A 25,058-nucleotide genomic window follows, 5' to 3' on the forward strand; every position below is an offset into this window, starting at 1 on the left:
GGTGTGGAAGTGAAGGGGGGCTCAACTCCTTTATTAAGTATGTTTTAAACAGCTTGTTGACAATTTGGAAATGTATCAAAGGCCTTTTCCAGGTCCAGGTAGACAGTGTGAAACAATATGCTTGAGTCTAATCTATCAGTGACATCTTTAAAGAAGCCCACCAGGTTCAGAAGGCAGGACCTGCTTTTAACAAACATTTTAGGTCCAGGGCTTGTAGACTGCATATGTACTTGTTAATAAGTTCCATAATGATGTGTTCTATTGCTTTGCAGATAAGACTGGTAAGATGTATATGTCTATAGCTTCCTGGATCAGTAGTAAGTGGAATGACTACCAAAGTTCTAGAGTACTCTGGAACAAATCCAGTAGACAGGCTGAGGATAAATAAACTTACTAGTGAGTGTACCAGACGGTATCTGGTGATGACAAAAAGGCAACCTGCATATTATTAGGACAGATGGAGCAAGTATTTTTGCCTTGGAGACAGCATTCAGGACCTACTCAGAGGTAATGAGAGGGAGAGGTGTGGGTGTGCTATTAAGCTGGGGAAAGAGAAGAATAAATTCAGAGCTGAATTTGTCTGCCAATATTGTTGCAATGTCCAAAGGGATTGAGAAAATGCTGTTGTTGTGTACTCACTCTGAGTATTGCATTATCTCTATTTTTTCTGACACAGCTATATGACTTTGTGGTTGTCTTTAGGAGGGAAAGCAATTTTTAACTCATACTTGCTTTGGGAAGATTTTGTTTCTGAGTCCATTGTTGATACTTTTGAGTCCATCTGTAGATGATGGGGTATTACTATTATTATTATTAGTAGTAGTAGTAGTATTTATTTATTTATTTATTGTTACAGGCTGCACATTTCTCTCACTTACTCTTTAGTTTGTTTATACTAGACTCCGACTTCAGGGGTTTATTCATGAATTTGACATTGTATTATATTTTATGGGGTCAGATGCCTCAATACATGCAGTCCACAAACCAGTAACCTTCTCCATCAGAATCTCCAAACTGTCAGAAACAGATTAGTTCATGGCTACAATTTGGCTGCCAAAAAACAGCTAAGAGTAAAAACTTTTCATCTTTTTGTAGATGAATAAAACTATATAGTTCATTAGATGAGGAGCTGAAAGCACAAATGAAATTGGTTAAAACTTTCTCAGATGATATAAGAATGCCAATTGATCTTGATAAATCTGCAAAAGCAACATTTAAAGCAGGAAACCCGCAGCATCAAGAAATATCGGTCTAGAACAGGAATGTAGTATAAAGCTATTTGAACGGGAGGGAGTGTATAAATATTTGGGAATTGATGAAGGATCGAGAAAGAAAAATATGAACAAATGTGATCAAAACTTAGTAAGGAATATTTTAGAAGATGAAAATTAATACTGAAAACAAGCCTGACATCTAGGAACAAAGTCCAAGCTATAAACCAATTTACTCTTCCTGTTCTAACTTACAGTTTTACTGTGATTGACAGGCCTGAAAAGGTATTGGATCAGTTGGACAGGAAAACAAGAAAAATTCATGCTAGTCAAATGATACATAAACATCAGTGCATATCAACATTATATATTATTCTTTCTGAAGGAGATATGCGACTCCTCAAAACTGATTACATTAATTGATCTGCAGTCGTAGGACAGTATGCATATCTGCTGACCTTACAAGATCCAAACTTACTGAAAGTTTTAAAACATGACGTGAACAAGTCTAAGATGACTTCCCTGTTTAGTTTAGCAGAAGCATGCTGGTGTCAAGCGGAAATGGAAATCAAACCAGAAGTAGACAAAAATCAGGCAGCAACTGAATGTGCCAAAAACAAAAAAAAGAATATAAGGAGAGAGATGAGATGAGAAGGCAAGAAATGTGGAGAATGCATAAATATAGTTGCAAGTACAGAAATCTCCTGAACAACCTAATGTTCAGGATAAGACAGGAACTGTTAAGAAGAGGTGAATTTAAACCAAAAGATGAAAGGTTAATATCAGTGTCCCTGACAGTGGACCACACATTGGTTTACAAAGTCAATTGAACATGTGGGAGAAACAGGCAAATGCAAGTTCTGTAAAACATATCTTGTTGTTGGGTGTGATACACTAATCGCAGAGGGTCTGTATACTGAAAGGCATAATAATGTGGAAAGACTGTTGCTTGGGGATTGTGCAAACATTACAATATTGATGTAGCTGAGAAGCATTAGAAACATGCACCACAAAACATTATAGAGAATGATGAAGTTTATATCACATGGGATTACCTATTACCAACAGTTCAAAAAATAGATGGGAATAAACCAGATATAGTAGTCCATGAAAAGAAGACAAAAGTAGCCTTGATCACTGAAATTGCTACAGCCAGTGATTACAGTGTGTTACGTGCAAAGAGACGGAAAATCATAAAAATACCAACATTTTCAGGCATCAGTGAGAGCAATGTGGAAGAATGATACCCAGACAGTTCCAATAGTAGTAGGAGGAAAGGGTCTAATTAAAAAGAATCTACAATCGTATTTAGATATGCTACCGATACATGTAACTTCTTATGAATTATAGAAGGAATGAGTTCTGGGCACATTGCGGGTGCTGCAAAGAACATTTCTTGGCTAACATCAAAGACTGAAACAATACTACTTTTATGAACTTTAATCATACTTTGACTTAGGAATAGGGCCCATTCCCATCAAAGTACTAGAAATCCTAAAGTCTTGGAGAAATTAAACTGAGTCAGAAACAAGTAGCAGCTTTCAAACATACAAATCTTCTACTATTCTGTACTGAAGACTATAACTTCAAATATAACAGTACTATGCATAATGAAGATACTGCAGAGTTATACAGAAAGGTTCCACTCACACCTGGACAAATATATTACATTGAGTTCCAGCTTGAGCCAAACAAAAGAAGACTTCTAAAAGCAAACTATTGTAGTAGTCCACAGGCAATAATAAACTATGTAATAAAAGAAAAAAAAAAAAAAACCTCAGCCTACATAGCAAAATGAATGGCCTCCAATTTATGGGAAGCATAAAAAAAAATTAAAAAAAAGGACGTAAGAAAAATCAAAGCATCACATGAACTCAGTCTAGCTTTTTAATCCAAAGAAACATATAAATCATTCTTTAGTCATGTCAGAAAAATAACATAAAACATCCACATTGTTCCAAGATCATTGGATCATTGCAACTACTCTGATTATGTGGATATTGCCAACATACTGGCTAATAACTTCAGTGCCAACTTCACCCCTAAGACATATATTCCAGACATACCTGACCCTGATGGAATCAAGTCACCCACCATCCCAAATGGGCACACACTGAAGGTACTCTCCAAACCAAAGAATAGCACATCCGTGGGGCCCGACTATACCCAGCAGTCTAAATAATAATACTAAGTAAGCATTAGCTGAGCCACTCCTCAACATCTTGGACCTGAGCCTAGCAACTGGCTTTGTTCCATACGATGCCATTCCATAAGGCTCTATCAGCATAAAAAGCCGTAAATGCAAAGCCATGGAATGAATTGTGACTGACCTGATTAACTATGATATCAAAAATCTTATCAGACTCAACCCACAGCAGTTTAGCTTTGTCAAAGCTTGATCCTGTACAATTTATAATGAAATTTGTAAATTTCTTTCAGAGGGTTACTCAGGCTCTAGACTGTAGAGAAGCTGCTCACACAGCATACCCTGACCTTGTCAAGGCATTCCATACCAAACCACATGCAAGTATAATAAGCAAGTTGAAAGAGCTGCAAATTGACCAGTATGTGGTTAGGTCAATGGCCAACTGGCTTACAGACAGGACTCACACAGTAAGAGTAGGGGGTGTGTCCTCTGAGATCATCAGGGTGACCAATAGAGTTCTGCAGGGATATATGCTGGGACCATTACTATTCGGCATCTACTTCTCAGGTCTGTACATATAAAATGAAGATCCTTAGTTAAGAAAGTCTGCAGGATGAATGCAAGCTGAGAGTCATTGTTAAGTCCAACTCTGACATGCATGCACTCCAACATGAACTTACACTTGCCAATTGCTGACATACAAAAAATGGGCTTAAACTCATTGCTTAGAAACTGTAACATTGTATCATTTGGTAGGCACCTCTAGCTCCTATTTATAGTATAGATAGCATACCATTTCAAACTGAAATACCCTGAGAGACCTGGGACATGGGTGGACAGCTCCCCTATATTTGGTCATCACATTCCCACTGTGGTTAGTAAATCTTTTTACCTTGCACAACCTATTACAAAATGTATTTCTTTCAGATCAAAAACAGTCCTCAATTCTTTGTACTCCACACTGATTACACCCTTTAATGAGTACAATACACCCTTTGGGATATACCTTTCTAGGCATATAAAGCAATTGAATAGACCGCCAAAAGTAATTCAATGGCTTTAAAGATCTGAGCCACAAAAAAACTAAAATAAAACTAGTAATAGTCAGTTTCATATAGACACCTTAAGGTACACCTATAAATTGTTTATAGGGTTATAAGGGTTACTGTAGTCCAAGAACACTTACAACTCAAGAAATGAAACAGTCCAGGTAACATCAGCACCAGAGATCTGAAGCTACACCAAAAATAAAGAAGACTAAGAGGAGGGCTAGATTTGTCATACAGCACATGCTCCTTCTCTGGAACAAACTCTGTCTCAAAGTTAAACAGTGTGACTCACTGTTTCAAAGGAGCCGGATGACTGAATGGGTGTTGATAAGTTCACCCTCAGTATGTCTGGCCTGGCTTTCCTTCAAATGAGAGATAAGGTCTAAGGACAGGTACTGGCTTGCTGGATGTGGCCTGGAGGCTCAGGTGCTAGGAAACTCCTATGATTTTGAAATCCTCTGAGTAAAATGTGCTCTTGTATACTGGGAGATGACAATAGTGTGATGCTTTTTGGTTACTGGTACCAGTTTAACCACCTGAAAGTTGGATGTCCTTTTTTGACATGTTATAAATCAAAGTAATGTATACAGTTGCTATGAATCAGATATACCAGACCCTCAGTTATATATATATATATATATATATATATATATATATATATATATATATATATATATATATATATAATATATATAACTAAGAAAGCTAATTAGGTCAAACAAAGCCAACTTTGAGGTTAAGATAGTATCCCAGATGAATGATAACTTTCAGGCTTCCTTCAGCTATGTTAGAAACCTCAAGGGCAGCACACAACAATGTGTGCCACATTTACTGAGACTGGTGCACCTGTTAGCAGATAAATCCATTTTCAACTTTAACTGTCTCTCACCCTAGATCATATTCCAAGAAATACTGTCAACCATAATCCCTTCAGCTATAAATTGAGAACATGTTCTGGCCATGCTCAGTAAACCCATGAACACAGCCTAAGTGGCACCAATAACATCTGGGGTCCCTTCTGTACAGTCTAAAATATGACATATCAAGACCCCTGGGGTCACAATTTAACACAGTCATAAAACAGGGTTTGTGCCATGAGAATGGAGGACTGTGATGGCCGTTCATCTTCCTAAGGGATGACATTCAACAAATCCTGGAAACTACAAACATGTTAGTCTGACTAACCTTATTTGCAAAGGCATGGAAAGACTTGACATGAAATTATCACCAAGGACACAGGAGACCTGCAGACATGGGATCCAATCAACTGTGAGTTTGTCAAAGGAAGGTTATGCTTACTAAACCTGGTGACCTTTTTTGAAAAGGTCGCTAAGGAAAAGGATGGGGGAAAGCAGTGTGTACTGTCTGCCTGGATACGGCTAAAACTTTTAATATAATACTCCACTCAGACATTGTTAACAAACTTACAAAACTAGGCACAGCCCCCTTTATAACATGCTTAATAGGTAGCTAAGTAATGGATAGGATTCATGAGGTTAGAATTGGTGAGGCTACCTCCGCAAAGTGGCCAGTCACCAGTGGAGAGACTCAGGGTTCTATGCTAGGCCCACTCCTATTTGTCATCTACTTTTCAGAGGTCAAATCCAGTTTCAAAGGCCTTCGGCTCATCAGTTTTGCAGATTATTGCAAACTGGGACCAGTCCCTGAATTGCCCAAAAATTTGAACACCTTTATGAAGGTATAACACAGACAAATGCTGGTGGAAAAGGCATGGCTTAAAACTCAATGTCAAGAAATGCATGTTAGTACCTTTTGGGAAGTTGACAACCTCAGGTAACTTAGTCATCAGTAAAACACCTCTAAAAGTTGATTCACTGGTCAGGAATCTGCGAAATCATTTAGATAGTAACCTAGCCTTCGACCACCACGTGTACAAGGTATTAAGAAAATCCTTCTATGTTGCTCAACTTATAAGTGGGGGCATGGCATCTAGGTCCAGACAGGTCATTACTTGGCTCTCATGCTGCCCATCATAGAGTATAATGCCCCTTCATTATGTACCTGATCATACACATTCAGCAACTGGAACATCCAGAAAGTTTCCTTACAAAACGAATACAGGGAATAAACACAGTGTCTTGTGCTGATCACCTCAAACCCCTGTCTCTTTACTCGGTATCATACAAACTTCTGAGAGATGATCATTACCTGGCATACAAGGCATTACTTTGTCCTGTTTTGTTGAACTTTTCACGCATCAGCACAATAGACAGCATCAGAACTGCTATATCAAAAGATCTCAATTTTGCTTGTGACATAAATAGGATATGTTGGAGAGACTGATAAGCTTCTCAGAGAATTCTCATTCTCTGAGACAGGCTCCCCATCCATGTGAAACAAAGTTCCTCCCTAACCCTATTTAAGCACAACTTGGACTAATGGATGGGTAATCAGAAATCCATCTACAATCTGGTGCCTATGTATCTGATGAACAAAGGCAGTCAGTAAATCACCCCATATATAAATCAAATTTGTGTGTCACATTTGGGTTGCACAACTAGGCTTATATCGGCCCCTAGTGTTCATTAGCCTAGTACATGCCTATGAACCTATAACAAAAACTCATTGCTCATACATGGCTTTTAGTCACTTGTTTGTATCACTTGAGCCTGAGTCACGTTGTTTGAGTATATTATCTTGAGGTGATAGGTGTGCATTTATCATTGCTTGCTTCACAAAGAAGTGACATCAGAATACTCACAAGATAGTGAGCAGCTGGTGGTCTCAGGTAAATTAACTTCACAGAAAGTACAAGGCAGGTATTACATTGCCCGTCAGTGACTGCTCTTTCTCTGACACAGAGGAACTTCAAGTGAGAAACTAAAGAGGTACGTGGGAAAAGCCCCCAAAATAAGGAGCTTCTGATTTCTTATCCTGTCAATGTTAGACTTATCTTGGGAGGATAGACTGTTTAATTGACTTATTCAATGTCATACAGTAGGCAAATAGATGCTGAAGGAATTAAACCGTGGGCAACAGGATGCTACTATTTAACGGCTCACAAACCGAATCCTGTGTACTATCTGTCAGACAATATTAGATAACAGAATAAAATTCCCCCACATATCCCAAAAATAATAGCAAGGTAAAGAGGAATCAGAAAGACATTTGAAATAATCAAGTGAAAAGAGGAGGCCAGCTTCATACATTAAATGTTACTACACCTCTTGAATAGTACTAATATACAAAACCTTCCAATAGCAACCAAGGTCATCACTACGACTCGCAATTGTGCTGTGATCCAAGACATGTTTGCACACTGCATTCATCTTTTAAAAAGTTTCATTAATTATTTGGCACCAATTTTCCCATGGAAAATTCTATATAGATCATCAATGATTACTGATAATTTTCAAATTGCAAATTTGCAAGCCAGATAAGAGGTTAACAGGTCTTTGAATGAATTTAATTTAATCTACAGTACATCATCAGTCATTGCCCCCTTTTGATGCATTACCACTTCTGGGATAATCCGCAATTAACAGAAAGTGAGGAAATGTATCAGGTGAGGGGCAGATACCTATTCACTCTCCATCTGAAAATCACAATCGTCATTCACTGTGAATCCTTTAGGAGTTTATTTTATTTATTTAACATTTGTTAACTGGAAAAGTCTGACTTGGAACAAAGCCAATTTTCAGCAGAGGCCCTGGGAGAAAAGTTCCAGACGTATGTCTTTAGAATGAGGAAGAATTTGCTAACAAGCATCTAAGGAAATTATTTAAACTTCATCTTTTTTTTTTCTTCTGCAAACAGATGAAAATTTGTTGTCATAAAACCAGTGGAAAAATACTTTTATCAGATTTCTCTCTCTCAGAGTAAGGCCTGTGAATCTGCCTCAGTTATCCACAAACCAATTATAGAAATGGCTGAGTACAATTTGAGGAAGTCATCGTGACCATGTTCTAGCCTACCAATATATTTTGCAAACCCACCCATAAAATAGATGAAGGATGATACGCCAGTGCATGTTGAGACAAGACTTTACTTACGGACGTACTGAACTTGCAAATCAGAAACTTTTAGTAGGCACCATCTTTTGTGAGCTCAGTTGAAAGCATCTACCTCACTACCAAATATTCTACCTTAATGATACACTCTGCCTGAAGAATAGACAGGAAGCTATGTAATAAATGACAGCAATGGAACTGATCTTCTATCTACATTTATCACACTTCCTAATAAACCATTTATAGGTATATTTATATCTATCTATCTATCTATCTATCTATCTATCTATCTATCTATCTATCTATCTATCTATCTAGGGTATCATAGTCATTCTTAAAAAATGGACCAGGTGAGCAAATCTTATCAAGTCAGCAAGGAACAGGTGCCTTTGTATAAGGGACAGATAAACAGATGCTATTAATCCAGTTTCCTGAGTCCAGGATTATGGAAGTACTGTTTTAAGGAGTCCCCATCGAAGTTAACTCAGAAGGGAGGAACCAAGCTGGAAGCTGCATTTACAGTTAAAAGTTGGAAGAGATCCTTGAAGCCTGAACAGGAAGTAGAGCTGCTGAGTGCAATTTATCCACACGTGTATGCTAAAACTTATTAAGTGACTGTAAATAATGATTTCCTTTAAAAATCCTCAATTACAAAGTTCTACGAGGAATAACTGTACTTGTTAATTTTGTTGTAAGGAGCTGTACTTTATTTTACTATTTGCCATACACTGTGTTGGTCAGTTTTAGAAAGAAGAACAACAGTTTTACATCAACTTTAACTGTGAAGCTACCAAGAAAAGTGTTCTGACCGAGTTACTTTTTTTTTTGTCTTGAAAACTATAGATTTATTTTGTGCAGCTACTGGAAAGTGCTCTGCCTATGTTTTTCTCACATGCAAATGCAAGCCAACAATAAGAACACTAATTATTGATTCATTAATTATCAATCATAAAATAAAATTCTATATTTTAAAATGGACTAAAACAATGAGTAAAAAGGGTTACACAGACAAACCAATCAGTAAAAACAAAAAGAAAAATCTAGCCAAGCTACATTTTCCACTCTGTGATTCCTTAAATCTTGTATTAGAGGCAACATGCAAATGACACCTTAAGGACACCAGGTGTTCCAGCTATATTGTGATTCTGAATGCCTATGACTTATTACTTTTTAAGTCCATTAATGTCCAAATTCAGGCCGATAAAGCCAAACTTCACTAGCTCTGGACACACATGTTTCTGCCTTCTTATGGTCTCAGCAGCACAGCATAAGTGGACTGTTTGGCTAACATTTGGAAACACAGGGTTGTTGTACCCAGCTGATGTCCATAACTATGAGGGTGTCTACAAAATATCCCACCTAACTAAATCAATGGTCACACAGGCAAACCAATCAGTAAAAACTAAAAGAAAAATCCAGACAACTATAGAACAATATTAGCTACCAGAATCCTGATGTCAAGCAGTTAAGAAAGAGTAACAGAAAATGCTTAAACATGGTGTCGGAGAATAATCCCAGAGCGAATGGAAGAGTACAGTTTTACTTGTTTCAAAGACTGATGAGCTTATAAGCTTTTGCAGCCACTTTAGAAAGTTAAATAACATGTCCAGTTTGATTCATATCTCATGTCCCAAGTAGACAGGTTTATTGAAAAATTGGGCAATGCTAGGTTTCTGTCCACTTTAAGTTTATCCAAAGATTATTGCCACATTTGACTTGCACCAAAAAATATGGAAAATATGTCATTCTATATACCTGATGGACTTCTCCAACATAGAATCCTGCCTTTAGGTCTTCAAAGAGCAATATTCCAAAGGTGGATTGAGAAGGTACTAAGTAAGACCCCATGGTAGATATGCCACAGCCATCTGGATGACATCATAATATGCTAGGAAGACTGGGGTATACCAGTGTAAAAAGCAAAGCATTTTTTTTTTTGCTGTTCCTTTGAAGAGCTGGGGCAGGTGGGAGTAGCATATATCTGTCTGGCCACCTGGTTGGTGTGCCACTGTGAAGAGCTGAGGGAATGGGGCACTAGTTCATCGGCCTGGCACAAGATGCTAGTTGAACCACCTACACCCCTTTCCTATACATCCAAGTGTATCATTGTCTCCCTCTACTTTTATATTAGCAGACAAATAATATAATATAATATAATGCCCCTTTTGGTATGAACTTGACAAGGCATATGACCCAGCTTGAGACACTGCAGCATTTCCTAAGCACAATAATCAAGGGGATTTCTTGTTTGAGTTACCCTGACTTTCTTAAAGCTTTCTCAGTTGATTCCATTTCCTACAGCTACTGAAAGATCTCTGCCTTACCTACAGACCCAGAAAAGATCTGGTTCTATGTAACCCCATACAGATCCATAAAACTGGAATCATCCTAAACACTTACTGAAGAGAATTAAGCAACCACTAAAACATAAATAGTACCTGTTGTTGGGAATCATATATTTTGTAGGGAATACTTGTTTTAGGGAGTAGATTCTCCCTAGATGTTAAGCAGAGTAGCTACGTGACCCTTTTTAAATCTAACCTAGATGAAGGTGTGGGCAATTGTAAGTATGCTTCCAAGTCTGGCCTTTCTAGCCCTTATGAAAAGAAGCCAAAAGTAATTTGGAGCTCTGATAGTAATTTGTGTAATGATATGTGTACAATGTTGAGAAATAAAGAGGTATTGCAGGAGGCTTTAACTCTTTGTGCCATGTGCAATATTCGTGCAAGTATGTACATACATTATTAATTTATTTACTAAGATATTGTTTTGGCATGGTAAAAAATCTAGAATCTTCTATTGCTTCTAACTTTTTTGACTTCAAAATTAAAACATTTTATCATTACAGTAGTATTATGATTTGCGATTAATATATTGAATTATGAGTAGGTCTCTGATTGTGAGTGTATTATTACATGTTTGAGACAAGGATACCAAGCTGTCTCAATGTGAATATTGGCATCCATGTTAAGAACACATAATGGTAAGTTAGAATCAGAGACCCAATCACAATTCTTTGCAGTGCATGGAGTTTTATCTGCTCCATACTACATGTTAGAGAAGAAAAGACAAAAATAAGGTGGGAAGTGCTTTGCCGCCTTTCAAAGTCATAACGCACTAATCAAGCACTGTCAAACAGACTACAATAGCATCCTACATCAGGGACAGATTGCTGGCATAGACGGCAGGCAGAAATAAAGCTATTTTAAATTCTTCACTGTTATTTGCTGGCCTGTACTGGCAGGTCTTAGGGCCTAGTGCGAAACCTAATCTTAACAGCACTTAGAGGAGTGTTTAACAATTATTAAGCATCTCATGCTGCAGAAATGCTTAACTAGTCTGCTTTTCTCAATATTAGTTCATAATCATGAAGATCCCCATACTACAGTTGTATTTACTACCTTTCAGTTCTTTGCAGTAAATATTTAGCTAGCTTTCTGAGTAATCATTCAAATTTAAAATATTTGGTGAACTCTGGTCTGCACTTCTGATGCTCATGCACTAGGAATTTTTTGATGAAATATTTTACGATCTGTTAGGATGTTCTAAACTCAAATGAGCTCTCAGCTTCAGTTTATCATATGATGCTAATGCCTGTCTAGACATCTTTTTGAATGCCAGTTGGACCACTTTTCTGCATATCACTTGGCTTAAGCTGCTATAAGCAGTCTCTTTATTCAAAACAGCTGCTGTGAGACTCATAGATTCATAGGTTCATAAGTAGGTAGTAGGCTATCGGCCCGAGGGCCTACATAAGCCTAGCCAACAAGGTTTCCTGGCTTACGCCACCCAAGAAAGTTATTTTCCTGTGCCACTGTCAAGCAGAGACACAGAAGTAATCCCCAGGGTGTATTTCCTATTTCCCATCCACTCATCAAGATTTTTCTTGAAGAGTGCTAATGAAGAACTTTGTTTGACATAGATGGGTAGCCTGTTCCAGAGTATGGGAAGTCTCTGGGACAGGAATCTGTCCTGTTTATTGTGGTGACAAGGATTAGGTCCCTAGACCGTGTAGCTCGGAGGGATTGGGGTTTCTTTAGCTTTAGCATGTCCAACAGTTCTGGGTTTGCCATAGCTTTATATGTTAGGCAGAAATCACCTCGGAGTAGGTGATATGCTACGGAGGAAAGCTGGAGTTTTTTGAGATGGTCATCGTAGGGCATCTGTTTGAGGCCAATAATTCTCTTTGTGAGGTACTTCTGTGGCCTTTCCAGCTGCTGCAGATGTCTTGTGAGGTACATTCCAAAAGGGGTGTTGTACTCTATAATGGGTCTAATGTGTGTCGAGTAGAGGGAAACAATGACCTCTTTTTTCATGGATGAGAACCCTTTTATGATGAGATGTGCCACGTAGAAGGACTTCCTGACTACTGTGGCAATGTGACTATCAAAGGACAGACTACTGTCCACCTGGGTCCCAAGGTCTCTTATCACACATTCAGTGTTAAGTAGACTGCTGTCTATGTAGTAGTTCATGGGTACAGAGTTTTTACCAAAGGGGATGACAATGCACTTTTTGGCATTGAGCTTGAGGCCATGACTCTGACACCAGGCATCTGTCTCAGTGAGGCCCTTCTGTAGGATTTCCACATCATTTGGGGACACAACTATGGTTGCTAGTTTGCAGTCATCTGTGAACTTCATTAGCCAGAGGCCTTCTGTGTTAGCCTGTACTTCAGAGAAGTAGATACCAAACAGGAGAGGTCCCAGGACTGAACCCTGTGGTACCCCACTTGTCACTGGTTTGAGGTCAGATTTGGAGTGTACAACTTTTACAATGTGGGTTTTGTCAGTGAGCCAGTTGGCAACCCATCTTGTGACATAGGGATTTATAGCTAGTTTAGTGAGTTTAGCTATAATCCCAGAATTGGGGATGGTGTCGAAAGCCTTGGCGAGGTCAAGATAGGCTGTGTGAACCACCTTACCCTCATCTACGGCTTTGGTGACTGCCTCAAAAAAGTCGATCAGGATCAGGAGGCATGATCTGCCTTTCACAAACCCGAACTGGGTGGGATCCAGAGTTTGGAGGTTACCAATGTCTTTGTTTATGAGTTCCATGATGATACGTTCCATGATGTTGCAGACCAGGCTCGTCAGGCTAATAGGGCTATAGTTCCTGGGATCAACGGTGGCTCCCACTTTGTGGAGTGGAATAACTGTTGCTGTACACCATTCAGTAGGCACAAAGCTTGATGTGAGGCTATGATTAAACATGGTGCTTAGGTGGGGAGCCAGTTTGTTCTGAAGTTCATGTAAAATGCAGCCTGTGATTTGTCCATTCCCATGGATGCTGTGGTTTTGGCTTTAGAGAGTGCAGGTTTTACCTGCATAATTGTGATTACAGGGACTCTGCATTATTTCTGTATAGATATGGGCCCTTTAGGGTGTGAGGGGGGGGGGTAAAGTTAGTACTGAACCTATCTGCCAGGATGTTGGTAATATCAGTTGGTTCTGTAATTTTCGTGCCGTTGTGCTGTAACTCAGAGCAGATCTGGGTGTTGCCATTGAGATTCTTGACATAGCTATAGAATGCTTTGTGGTTGTCCTTAGAATCGGTGGTGATTTTGTTTTCATAGCTAGCTTTGGAGGATCTTATAAGGGATTTCAGCTTCTTACTGAGGCTGACCAGGGAGCTCCTCCACTCATGGGATTTTACTCACTTTTGCAACAATTTCTTCCTTCTTTTGTACAGTTTGTTTATGGCAGGACAACACCAGATTGACTTCCTTTTTTTGGAGGACAGCATCTTGGTTCTGTTTGGGATAGCACGATCCATGCACTCATGTAAGTGCATATAGAGTGCATTTGTGTAGGATTCAGCAGTCATAACTGTAGTGTCCATCTGCATGGGTGTCATGAAGTTCACTACTTCTGTCTTAAGAAGCATAAAGCTGGCTTTGGAGAAAATTTTCACAGTGGTTTCCTTAATGGGGGGTAGGGGTGGGATGTGGATATCAAGGGAGATTAGCTTATGTTCAGATCGGACCAACGAGGAGTTGACTTCAGGTGTGGAACACCGGTCACTCATGTTGGTAATGACTAGGTCTAGGATATTGTTGCCCCTGGTGGGAGTGTGGATATGCTGATCCAGGGCACTGGAATTTATGAATTCCAGAAAGCATTGTTGAAAGGACTTGGTACATGAGTAGTTTTCCCAGTTAATGGTGGGGTAGTTGAAATCACCCATTATTAGGGTGTTTCGTTGAACCCTAATATTTTCCAGTACATCAAGAAAAGAGGAGTGGGAATTCTGGGTATGGTGGGGGATCTGTAGCAAGCTACAATTTGAATGGCAGTTTTGCCCAGAGTTTGTTGCACTTGGATAACCTCGGATGCATTGTGCTGAGCAACTAGCCTGGAGGTGTGGATATCCTTAATGAATATGGACACACCTCCGCCTTTGGTGTTCCAGTCCAGGTTACATGGCTGAAAAGTGTGGTATGAGTTATAGCCTGGTAGTGCAGGGGTGCTCTCTGGAGCCTTGAACCAGGTTTCAGTCACTGCACAGATATCGATATTCTCCATTTTAAGGAGTGCCTCGAGTGAGTGCATTTTGAGATTTAGCCTTCTAGCATTGAGTAGCATTATCCTCAATTTTTGCTTGCCTGTTCCTGTTACGGTGGTGAATTTGTCATTTGATCCTTGCCTAAAAAGGCACTATAGGAGCGGCAAGAGCCTTAGCCAGTATCCGGAATCCCAGGTGCGACAGGTGCGGGCCATCTCTGGCAAAGCATCGTGGCCTGTCGACCATGTCATCCCAAGCAGACAGATACTGGATCCCCCTAGAATGACACAAGAAGCTCAGCCAATTGTTGAAGTCAGTCATTTTGTTCTTACACTGCGGTACTCCTTCATTTAAAAAAAATGGTGGTGGTGTTTTCAGCTTAGCAACTTAGTATTGTCTAGACAGGGTCTATTTCAGTCTCTGTCTTGAATATATTACAGATTTTGTTATGATCTAATAAGATGCTGATATTAACTGACACAAGGCTTATACTTTGTAAGGAAACACTTCTATAGTTCATCAATGCTAAGAGCAAAATATTTGAGCAGGAATTAGATTATACTCGACACTAGTCTGTAATCTATGCAACAGATTTCAATTGTTGATTTTAAGATTTTCTTTCAAAATGTCAGGCTGATTCTCCAATCACACCTTTTCTGTAGTTTTCTCACTGTACACTATTTTTTTCTCAACACAAATTATGTCCGCAAATGGTATCATGAAAATATTTTTTGTTTTCCCACAACTTTTACAGACTTGATTTATTGCAGGAAGTCAGTTTTGATCTTGTTAGTCACACCTCTTACAGAACTTATCAGTGACATATCATTCATGCTTCTGAAGCAAATCATTTATTTCACACTTGTTTACTACGAAGGTCAGACTGGACAAACTGTCCTTTTTCAGTGGAGGCCAGGGAGAAAAGCTCCAATATAACAAATAGCGATATACAACACAAATAGTATACAGGACTATGTAACAGTGTACAAAATATAATACATGACCTGTGATATACCATACTTAACAGTACAGATTAGAGTATAAAATATTTATACCTTCAAGACATAAACTATTTATGAAATGTTTTGCAATTTATATTGCATTGGTTTTACTATAGTTTCTTTTTTTTTCCAGGTTCTGCTGGTCAGCAAAGTCAAGGTGAGGAGGAGAAGGGACATTTGAAGATGTAATAATAGGGAATAGAGATTAGACTGCATAAGAAGACAGTAATGTAGCGAGACATGGAATAGTAAGAGAGCCAATTAGTTTTAATTTGGGTTGGTACAGGGAGTCTTTAGGGTCTTTTTGAAGTTCCTAGTACAGCTGATAGATTTAATTTCTAAAGTTAAAGAATTCCAGAGTTTGGCTATCTAGTTTGAATAGAGGCATTCGCCAGCAGTATTATTAGCTTTGGATACCTTCAGTAATGATTTATTGCTGGAGCGCAGTAAGAGGTTTTGAAGGGCAGGTTTTTTTCTGAGGGCTTGAGAATTTGATGGGCCATGGTCAGTTGAGTGTATGCTAAGAGACTAGGGAGCTCTAACCAAGATAGCTGTTTTAGGACTTGGCAATTATGTGATCTATAAATAGAATTTGTGGCAAACTTAACAGTTTTATTGTAGCAGGTCTCAAGTCTATTTAAATCAGATTGTTTTAGATTGGTGAAGACAGGGGAAGCATAGAGGAGGGTAGAAACAAGGTGAGTTCTGCCGATGGTTGCTTTTGTGTTGTTAGTTAGAAACTGTTTGTTTCTGTAAATGGTACTGAGTTGTTTGTGAACTTTCTTTATTGTCTGAGCTATGTTAATGTTGAATCTCAGATTATTATCTATGATCACACCAAGAAGTTTATCGTGGGGGACTGTAGAAATAATTATATTATTTGAAGAAGAGCTATAGAAAGAGGGTGAGGTGTTAATGTCAGTGGTTCTGGTTGGTGGAAAAATCATGAGCACAGTTTTATTGGGGTTAATATTAAGCTGGGCATTGGTTAGCCAGGATTCTACTGCTAAGAAGGACTGCTGTGTTAGGTGCTGAAGTTGCTGTAATGTTGGTGCAGTGCAGAGTAAATCAGAATCATCGGCATACTGGACAAGGAGTGTATGCAGGGTAGAGCTGTGCAGGTTGTTAGTGAATACTGTGAAGAGAAGAATAGCAAGTATAGAGCCATTAGGGACTCGCAGATGGACAGATAGGAGAGGAGTGAGGCTTTTCTACCATTTTACAGCTTGCTGGTATCCTGTTAGGTAATCTTGGAACCAAGCAAGTGCAGAATGGCTGAGCTTGAGCTCGGAAAGAGAGTTTAGGAGTTTGTTGTGAGAGACAGTGTCAAAAGCTTTGGAGAGATGATACCACGTACCCATAATTTCTATGCTGATTGATGAAGTTAATGAAGGACATAAGAGCAGTAGTAGTGCTGTGTTTAGGATGGAATCCATGTTGAGTATCAGATAGGAGGTTATTAGTTAAGAGAAATATTTAGTAGATGAGAGTGGATACAGCCCTCTAAGATTTTAGATAAAGGTGATAGTATTGCTATAGGACGATAGTTGGATAGCTCTGTTGAGTTCCCTTTTTGTGTAGTGGGATAATGTGGGAAATTTTCCAGACTGGTGGTACAATATGCTCAGAGATGGACAGATTGATGAGGATGGATATTGGATATATGATAGCTTCGGCAAAGATTTTAAGTTACTCTCTGGGGAGGAGGTCAGCTGTGAGGGTTGTTGGTTTAAGCTTTTTAGACGTATTTTTTAAATGTATATGTTTTAACAAAGAATACTGGAACAGAAGAGGTTAACCTGAGTCCAGCTAACTTTGAAAAATAGTAAGAAATTAAATTACTTAATTTAGGTCATAAAGACTGTATCTTACATTTCTGACTGTAGCCACAGATGTAATGTCTGTGCCAGACAATGGTTTATTAACTCCTGTAGGAAGAGTGGAAGTGTTTTATGGTTTTATAGTTTCCAGATGCTATAAAACATCTCAGCAAATCTGTATCTGTGTGTATGTTAACACATATGTGCTAAATTCTAGTTCAGTTTCTAGCAATGAGGGATAGTATGGGAACCAGAAATCAGGTGACCAGATGTGTGCGATGTCATTCTATAACTGAGGACAAAAAAATTATGTTTTAATGCTAGATGAGACTCAAGTCTTACTGAACTCTGTTTTTGGAACCTGACGACGAAGAAAGACCACTCACCTTCTTCATCTTGCCTTGCTCTAGTAAGTGACCAGGGCATAATAATTCTTTAGATCAGTGAGGAAAACATAATGAGCTTAGTTAAGTACTATTTTTCTGAATTTGTGTGAATTGATTAATCTGTGTTATTTTAATATTTCCTGTAATTGAAACTCTGGTGTTTATTGAAAATAGACATTTAGTATTTTCAAGTTATTTCATTATTTATTATTAAATATGTTTAAACTTTTCATTGTAGCTGGTGCTTTAGAGAATATTGTAAATTTTGAGAGTATTCATATCTATTTGCTGACTCTGCGGCCACTCCTGAAAGCTTTACTGCATTGATCAAAACACTACCATTTGTACTAATATTAATTTCACTCAGTATAATTGGGTACCCTTGTAATAGCTTTAGAGTAGCTGGCTTTGGAGTGTCTGGTGTCAGTAACTACCTTATAGTCTTGGCAGAAGGGGGCATAGCTAGTAAATCTGTGCCAGGTTTTCCAGGTGTGTGTGTGTGTGTGTGTGTGTGTGTGTGTGTGTGTGTGTGTGTGTGTGTGTGTGTATGTGTGTGTGTATGAAAATCAAATCTCAAAGAGTGTGTGTGTGTGTGTGTGTGTGTGTGTGTGTGTGTGTGTGTGTGTGTGTGTGTGTGCGTGTGTCAGCTGCTTGGAGCAGGGACATGAAGCACTAGTTTCACAGAGAGGGTGCTGGAGGACTTGTCTTGGATGCTTGGCTGAGGACTCAACTCTACAGCTGTGCCAGTGGGAAGTCTCACTGGGGCCCTGGAAAGAGATAGAATGAGAAATCCAGACCCCTGACTATGTTCCCTGTGTGCTCTTAAGGGAAATTGTGCTTGATACAGAGAGCTATATCTGGAAATACTGTGTGCATCTATTTTTGTTCCAAGTGAACATCCCTCTCCACTGTCAATGATGAGGATTCAGGCTCCTTTATTACTGGTCCAGAAAGGGGACATCACAGGGACATAGTGTGGAATGCCATGGTATGAGACAGAGCAATTCATTGCCATTGTTCATTTATATCACAATGGTTGAGGAGAAGGAATGTCTGAATGAGGAAACAAATGGTACAATTAGAGGTCATGCAGCAAAATGGCACAGAGTGCTATGGGTAGTGTATGACAGAAGAATGCCAAAGATGCTAAAAGGTAAGGTGTACAAAACAATGATGCAACCTGTACTACTGAATTGTACAAAAACGTGGGTGGTAAGGCAGAGCAGTTGAGGCAGCTAGAGGTGGTGGAGATTAACTGCAAGAAATGGGTGGTAAGACACACATTGTGAGAAATGACAGGTTTCAATATTTTGATTTTTTTGATATTATGACATACACCCCACCATAATCAAATCTCATTTTTTATGAAGCTGGGGAAGGTGAATTCAGGCTGAGATTATTTCATGTAAACATTAATTTTAAATCCATCCACTGTCATCTGGAGCCACTTTATAAAGTGGACTATAAATACAGTGAATCTAACTTCTTGCTATAAGTATACATATTCATTGTGAATAATAAATGGAAACTGTATCCTCACTGCAGAAAAGCAAAAGTTAATGTGCTGTTAGAATCTTCAAATACAAGAAGTTGTCAATAGAAAATGTTGAATTGCTGGGCATTAGTAATTTAGTACTAGTAAATAATAGTCGAAAATGCGTGGATGGGCAAATGGAAAACTGTTTACAGGAAAGTGTGCTGTGGTGAATAGCATGGTTACTTGAAGTGCTCGGGCTAGAGCTATGACATTCTGTTTTGTACATTACAACAAGAAAAGTAACACACACTATAAAGAATGGGACATGCACTGTGTGCTGTAAAATTTTATTCAATTTGTACAGTACAGTGTGACAGTAGCATTACTTTACAAATATAAACTTTTGCAGTTTACTGATAGGAGAAATCGATGCATTTACTTACAGATATTATAGCATCACAAGTAGCCTTGCGAGGTGGATATCCAAAAAACAATGTAGTCTGTCCTGCGATGGAGGAGCTGTCTGTACTCAGATAACAACTAGAGTTGGGTGGAGAACGGAATCCAAGACTGCTCAATGCATCTAACTGGCAGTTAGTGAATTTGAGCTCAAGTGAGGCAGGAGTGCATGTTACTGACAAAGGCTGGAGAATCAGTGCTAAATCTAGGTATAAAACAAATGTAGTAATAAAACAAATATGCAGAGGATACAATATAGTTTCAGCTAAATCATCTCTAAACCTTCTGTCACACCTGGTATTTATTAAATGTGTTATATGTTAAAAACATTTGTGTAAACATTTTCTGAAAATCCAATATACCTTCCTACAAATGTTAAATTATAATGCAACCTAGCATAAGCTGAGGAAGTTTAAAATGAGATAGATCAACCAAAACTCAAGAAGAAACACAAGGAACAAAGTGCCCAAGGACTGCAACCAGCAGCAACTACTAAAACTGTAAAAAAAGGGCACTTGGAGGCATAAGATGAAAGGAGACACCATTTCTGAGGTTATAAAGTTATAAAAACAATCCTTTATTAATACTTAACAAAATCACTGTACTTTCATCATCTAAACATCAGGACTTCCTCAGATAAAATGCCATTACAAATTTTGTTCTTAAATAACCTAATCCCATCACCAAAACAATTAATTCAATAAAACAATTAATTAATCTTAAAATTCATTCTCAAGCTACTCAAATTCCAACTGTGAAGATAAATGATGGAAACAGTCATACAAAGAATACTAATAAGTGAATTATAAAACATTTCTGATTGATATACACATTTGTTTACAGTTAAAATGAGATAGCTATCATGCAATTCAAAATTAATACATAGAAACGGTATTTCTCACTTTATTCCTGAGAATAAAAACTTGGACACTGTGGTTAGCATGAGCATTTTTTGTGTTTTATAATATGAAGTTACTCTAATTTAACTGCTGATACTGCTTAATTATTTATGTTTACGATGTTTGTACTAATCTGGACATGTTCTAACTACAAACGAACAATCCATGCTGAATATATATATATATATATATATATATATATATATATATATATATACATATATATATATATATATATATATATATATATATATAGATTCACTTTAGAAGCTCAAAGTACTGAAATGTCGAAATTCAGTATTTCGAGCCCATAAAGTGGAATCCTGAAAAGAGTGAAAGCTCAGAAGCACAGAATTCAAAACCTCGAATACTGGATGTTTTGAATTTCGCGTTTCTGAGGTTCCACTGTAGTTACAGATTCAGGTAAGTATGTGTTAAGGGTTTTGGGTAGGGGCTGTGGTGTGTGTTAGTGTGTTTTGTTGCTGTGATGTGTGTGTGTGTGTGTGTGTGTGTGTGTGTGTGTGTGTGTGTGTGTGTGTGTGTGTGTGTGAGCAGAATGTAGCTTGTGTGGTGGTGTTGTGTGCGTTGGTGCGTTGGTCAGTAGATGGTCACCCTTTATGCAGAAAGATGACTATTGGTGTCTTCCAGTCTATCAGGACATAGCCAGCCCAGAGACGGTGGTGAAAAAGAGATCCAAATGACCCTGTTATGTCCTGATTTAAGCTGTTTAAGAGGGAACCTGACATATTTTCAGGCCCCATTGAAGCCATGTTTTTACTTTTAGAGAGTGTAGTGGCAACCTGATGTTTGGTGATAACTGGCAGTGGAGTGGTGAATCTGTATAGGTCTCTGTGGTTTCTGGATTTGGAGGAGCTAGGAAACAAGTTATTCCATCCCTTAATAGGGGGTAATTTAAATTAGCAAAGTTCTTAAAGTTTTTGGGGTTAGGTGGGATACTAGTTTTACCTTTATTTCGAGGGAGACCACTTTGTTATCTGATCTTACTAGTGAGGACATAACACTGGGGGGGAGGGTGCAGCACTCTCCCATAATTGTGAGTACTAGATCTAGGATACTTGTTCCCCTAGCAGCAGTGCAGACTATCAGGGCATTTGAATTTACAAAGTCAAGAAATCTTTGGGCTTGTATATTATTGGTTGTACATGCCTCACAATTAATGGAGGGGTAGTTAAAATCACCCCTGAGTATGCTATTGGGCTGCATGGTGATTGATTTTAGTAACTTCAGGTATGATATATGGGTTTTCTGGTTGATAGTGAGAGACCTGTAACTAGTTAGAATATGGTACTGGATTTTCCCATGGTTAGCTGGACATGGAGTAGACCAAACTTGTCATATTGTTTGACCAGCCTTGAGGTATGCTTTTCCTTCATGGAGATAGATAACACCTCTGCCTTTTGCTCTTTCATGTTCAGTGGATGGTCAGAATGTATGAAAGGCAATATAGCTATGCACTGCTAGAGTTGCTTTTCGTGGCTTTGACCCATGTTTCAGTAACTGCACAAATGTCAGCATACTCCAGGGTGAGGAGAGCCTCCAGGGAGTGCAGCTTCTTGTTGAGGCTCCTAGCATTGAGCAGTAACACCTTTAGCTTGTCCTGCATAACGTTTGTCATGTTAGAAGGTTTGATTGTATGTTGGAAGGTTTGTCTGTTTGGCAATACCTAAAATGGGCACTGTAGGAGTTTATAACATTTTGGGCAATATCTGAAAGCCTAGAGGTGACAGGTGAAGACCATCCCTGTCAAAGCAACATGGCCTATCAACCAAGTCCTCCCAGGTGAACAAGTATTAGACCCCTTTGGAATGACACCAGTAGCCTAAGTCAATCATTTTCTATTGGTATTGTGGCATCATCCTGCCTGTGCCACATATGCTGAGAGCTCAGTCATGTCCCTCCTTTCATATAGTCCAAGGAGGTACGTCTCAGGTTATTCACACTCACATGGACTATGACTGAGTTATACTGGTACTTAGGGTAAGTGACATGAGTGCTAATGTGATATGGTGAATCCTGGCATTTGAAAGGCAACTAACTGTAACCATCCCCTTATTCAGCCTGGTAAGAGGGACATCAATGTGTTTCACAATGGCATCTCCTATGATGAGAATACTAGGTCATGGAGTGTTTTGCTTTATGGGCTTGGTAGTTGAGGTACAATGAGATGTGGATTTAGCCTCCAATGTGAATGTGTAGCTACATTTCTTGCATATTGTATTTGTGTGTGAATTTATAGCAGCAGTGGAAATACAGAAAACTGACTGAGCCCTTTGTTTGAGAATTAAGTGGTTGTCAGTTTATATAAGGCAATTATTACATTGACTCAGGGTACCCATGTCCACTAACCTAAATACAGAGAAAGTGGAAAGTGCCCATCCATGGTTGCAGGTCCTAGTGTTTACCTGAAAGGATAGGACTGGAAGGTGTTTGTAAGCTGTTGAGGGATGATTGTTTACATGGTGTAATCTTCAGCTAACCTAAACAGCGATGCTGCCCAGAGCAAAATCAGATGCTCTATGAGCAGCAACAGGCCTGGGTGCTATAATAAGCTGTCACAGTAAAACTTCACAGTATAATGAACATAAGTAATGTTTCCAGATGTTTGCATCTGTAAAAGGTACTGTCACAGTGAATAGCTCAGAGCAAATGTGCTGAATTTATACCAGCACAGGAAATACAGAAAAATGACTGAGCCCTCTGGCCACTTCAATGACTACACGTAGAACCCTTTAGTATGCTTCCCAGCTCAAACAACCCAGGTAAACACCTAGTGCCACTTGATGAATAATCTCAGTACTCCTAACATAAAAGCACAGTAAGGGAGTATCTGGGGTGAAATGCTACCACAAACAAACTTAAAGATGCAGATATAAAAGTGCAATTATTTAATAAAAGTACTTCACTTTATAGAAATCAGTCAAGAGCCTCACAATTATATGAAATTTAAAAAGGCACTAAAACAAGATAAGTTGATTGATAAGCCCTACAGCCAATAAAATAACTACATGCAGAAATTGCAAGCATGTTTCCCCAACCTAAACAAACCAGGCTACCACCCAGTGCCACTAAATGGAAAATCCATTGATCTCTTTACGTAAAAATACAGAAACATGCTTGCTAGAGTGTAAAAATACACTACTTAATTCAACAGCTAGCTAGTTAGATAATGAATTCAGAGCAAGTAAATTAATAGAAAAGACAATCCCCAAGATTCAATAAATGCCGTGCAGGAATAGTGCTATTCCTGCACAGAGTGAATTGTGTCTATTTCCACATAGTTTTAACAGCAGCATGCCTTGCATATTCATGAAGGCAAGCTACTGCTAAGGCTAAGCAGGCACGAACACTACTGAGTGAAGGGGGCATGTTTAAGTAGTGCACGCACATCTAACATGCACCCTGCACTCTCAAAGTGCTGTACAGCACTTTTTAAATGCTTTTCAGTGTCTGCGGACACTGATAGCAAATAAAATAGTCTAACAGTGTCCGCGGACACTGAAATAGCTAGGAGATCAATAAATAAATGCAGGGTGTGAGTGACAGGTACTGTCATGCACACCCTACATTGCTGTATGGCACTTTCCTAGTGCTTTCATTATCCACAGACACTGAAAGCAGCTATTTCAATAGGAAGCAATGCAGGGTGTGTATGACAGGTACTGTCACAAACCACCTGCATTGTCAAAGTGCCGTACAGCACTTTCCAAATGCTTTTAGTGTCTGTGGACACTGAAAGCAGCTATTCCAATAGGAAGGAATGCAGGGGGTGTGTGACAGACTCTATCACACACCCCCTGCATAGTAAAAGTGCCGTATGGGCATACTCCTCAACTGTACAGGTTTTCGCAGAATGTCCAGATGCCTGCCTCACATACTTGTCAATCTTCTAGAGTAAGAAATCTGTACAAAACCATAAATAACGGGGACAAAGGCCCAAAAAAGGGACACTTTTTAAATATTGCTCTTACAACTTGGAAAGTAGATAGAATAACAAGTTTTGCATTAGCACAGATTTTCTGAAGGGTATGAACTCTGAAACTCAAATGTCTGTCATTATTTTCTGACTTAAAGCCTGAGTGATTTGCCAGTGATGTGCTAGAAAACCACAGCCATA

General features: G+C 38.7%; 1 protein-coding gene across 1 annotated transcript in view; it reads right to left on the minus strand.

The window, feature by feature from the left end:
- LOC122814033 (uromodulin-like) overlaps nt 1-25,058 on the minus strand; it is a 391,951-nt gene that overhangs the window by 290,905 nt on the left and 75,988 nt on the right. Inside the window, exon 3 of the mRNA XM_044086624.1 lies at nt 20,009-20,229. Coding sequence (XP_043942559.1) covers nt 20,009-20,229 — 221 coding nt within the window. The remainder of the gene's footprint in view (nt 1-20,008; nt 20,230-25,058) is intronic.

The sequence above is a fragment of the Protopterus annectens genome, chromosome 1.part1 (assembly GCF_019279795.1).
Source record: "Protopterus annectens isolate FY-2018-M chromosome 1.part1, PAN1.0, whole genome shotgun sequence".
NCBI classification, from domain to species: Eukaryota; Metazoa; Chordata; order Ceratodontiformes; family Protopteridae; genus Protopterus; species Protopterus annectens.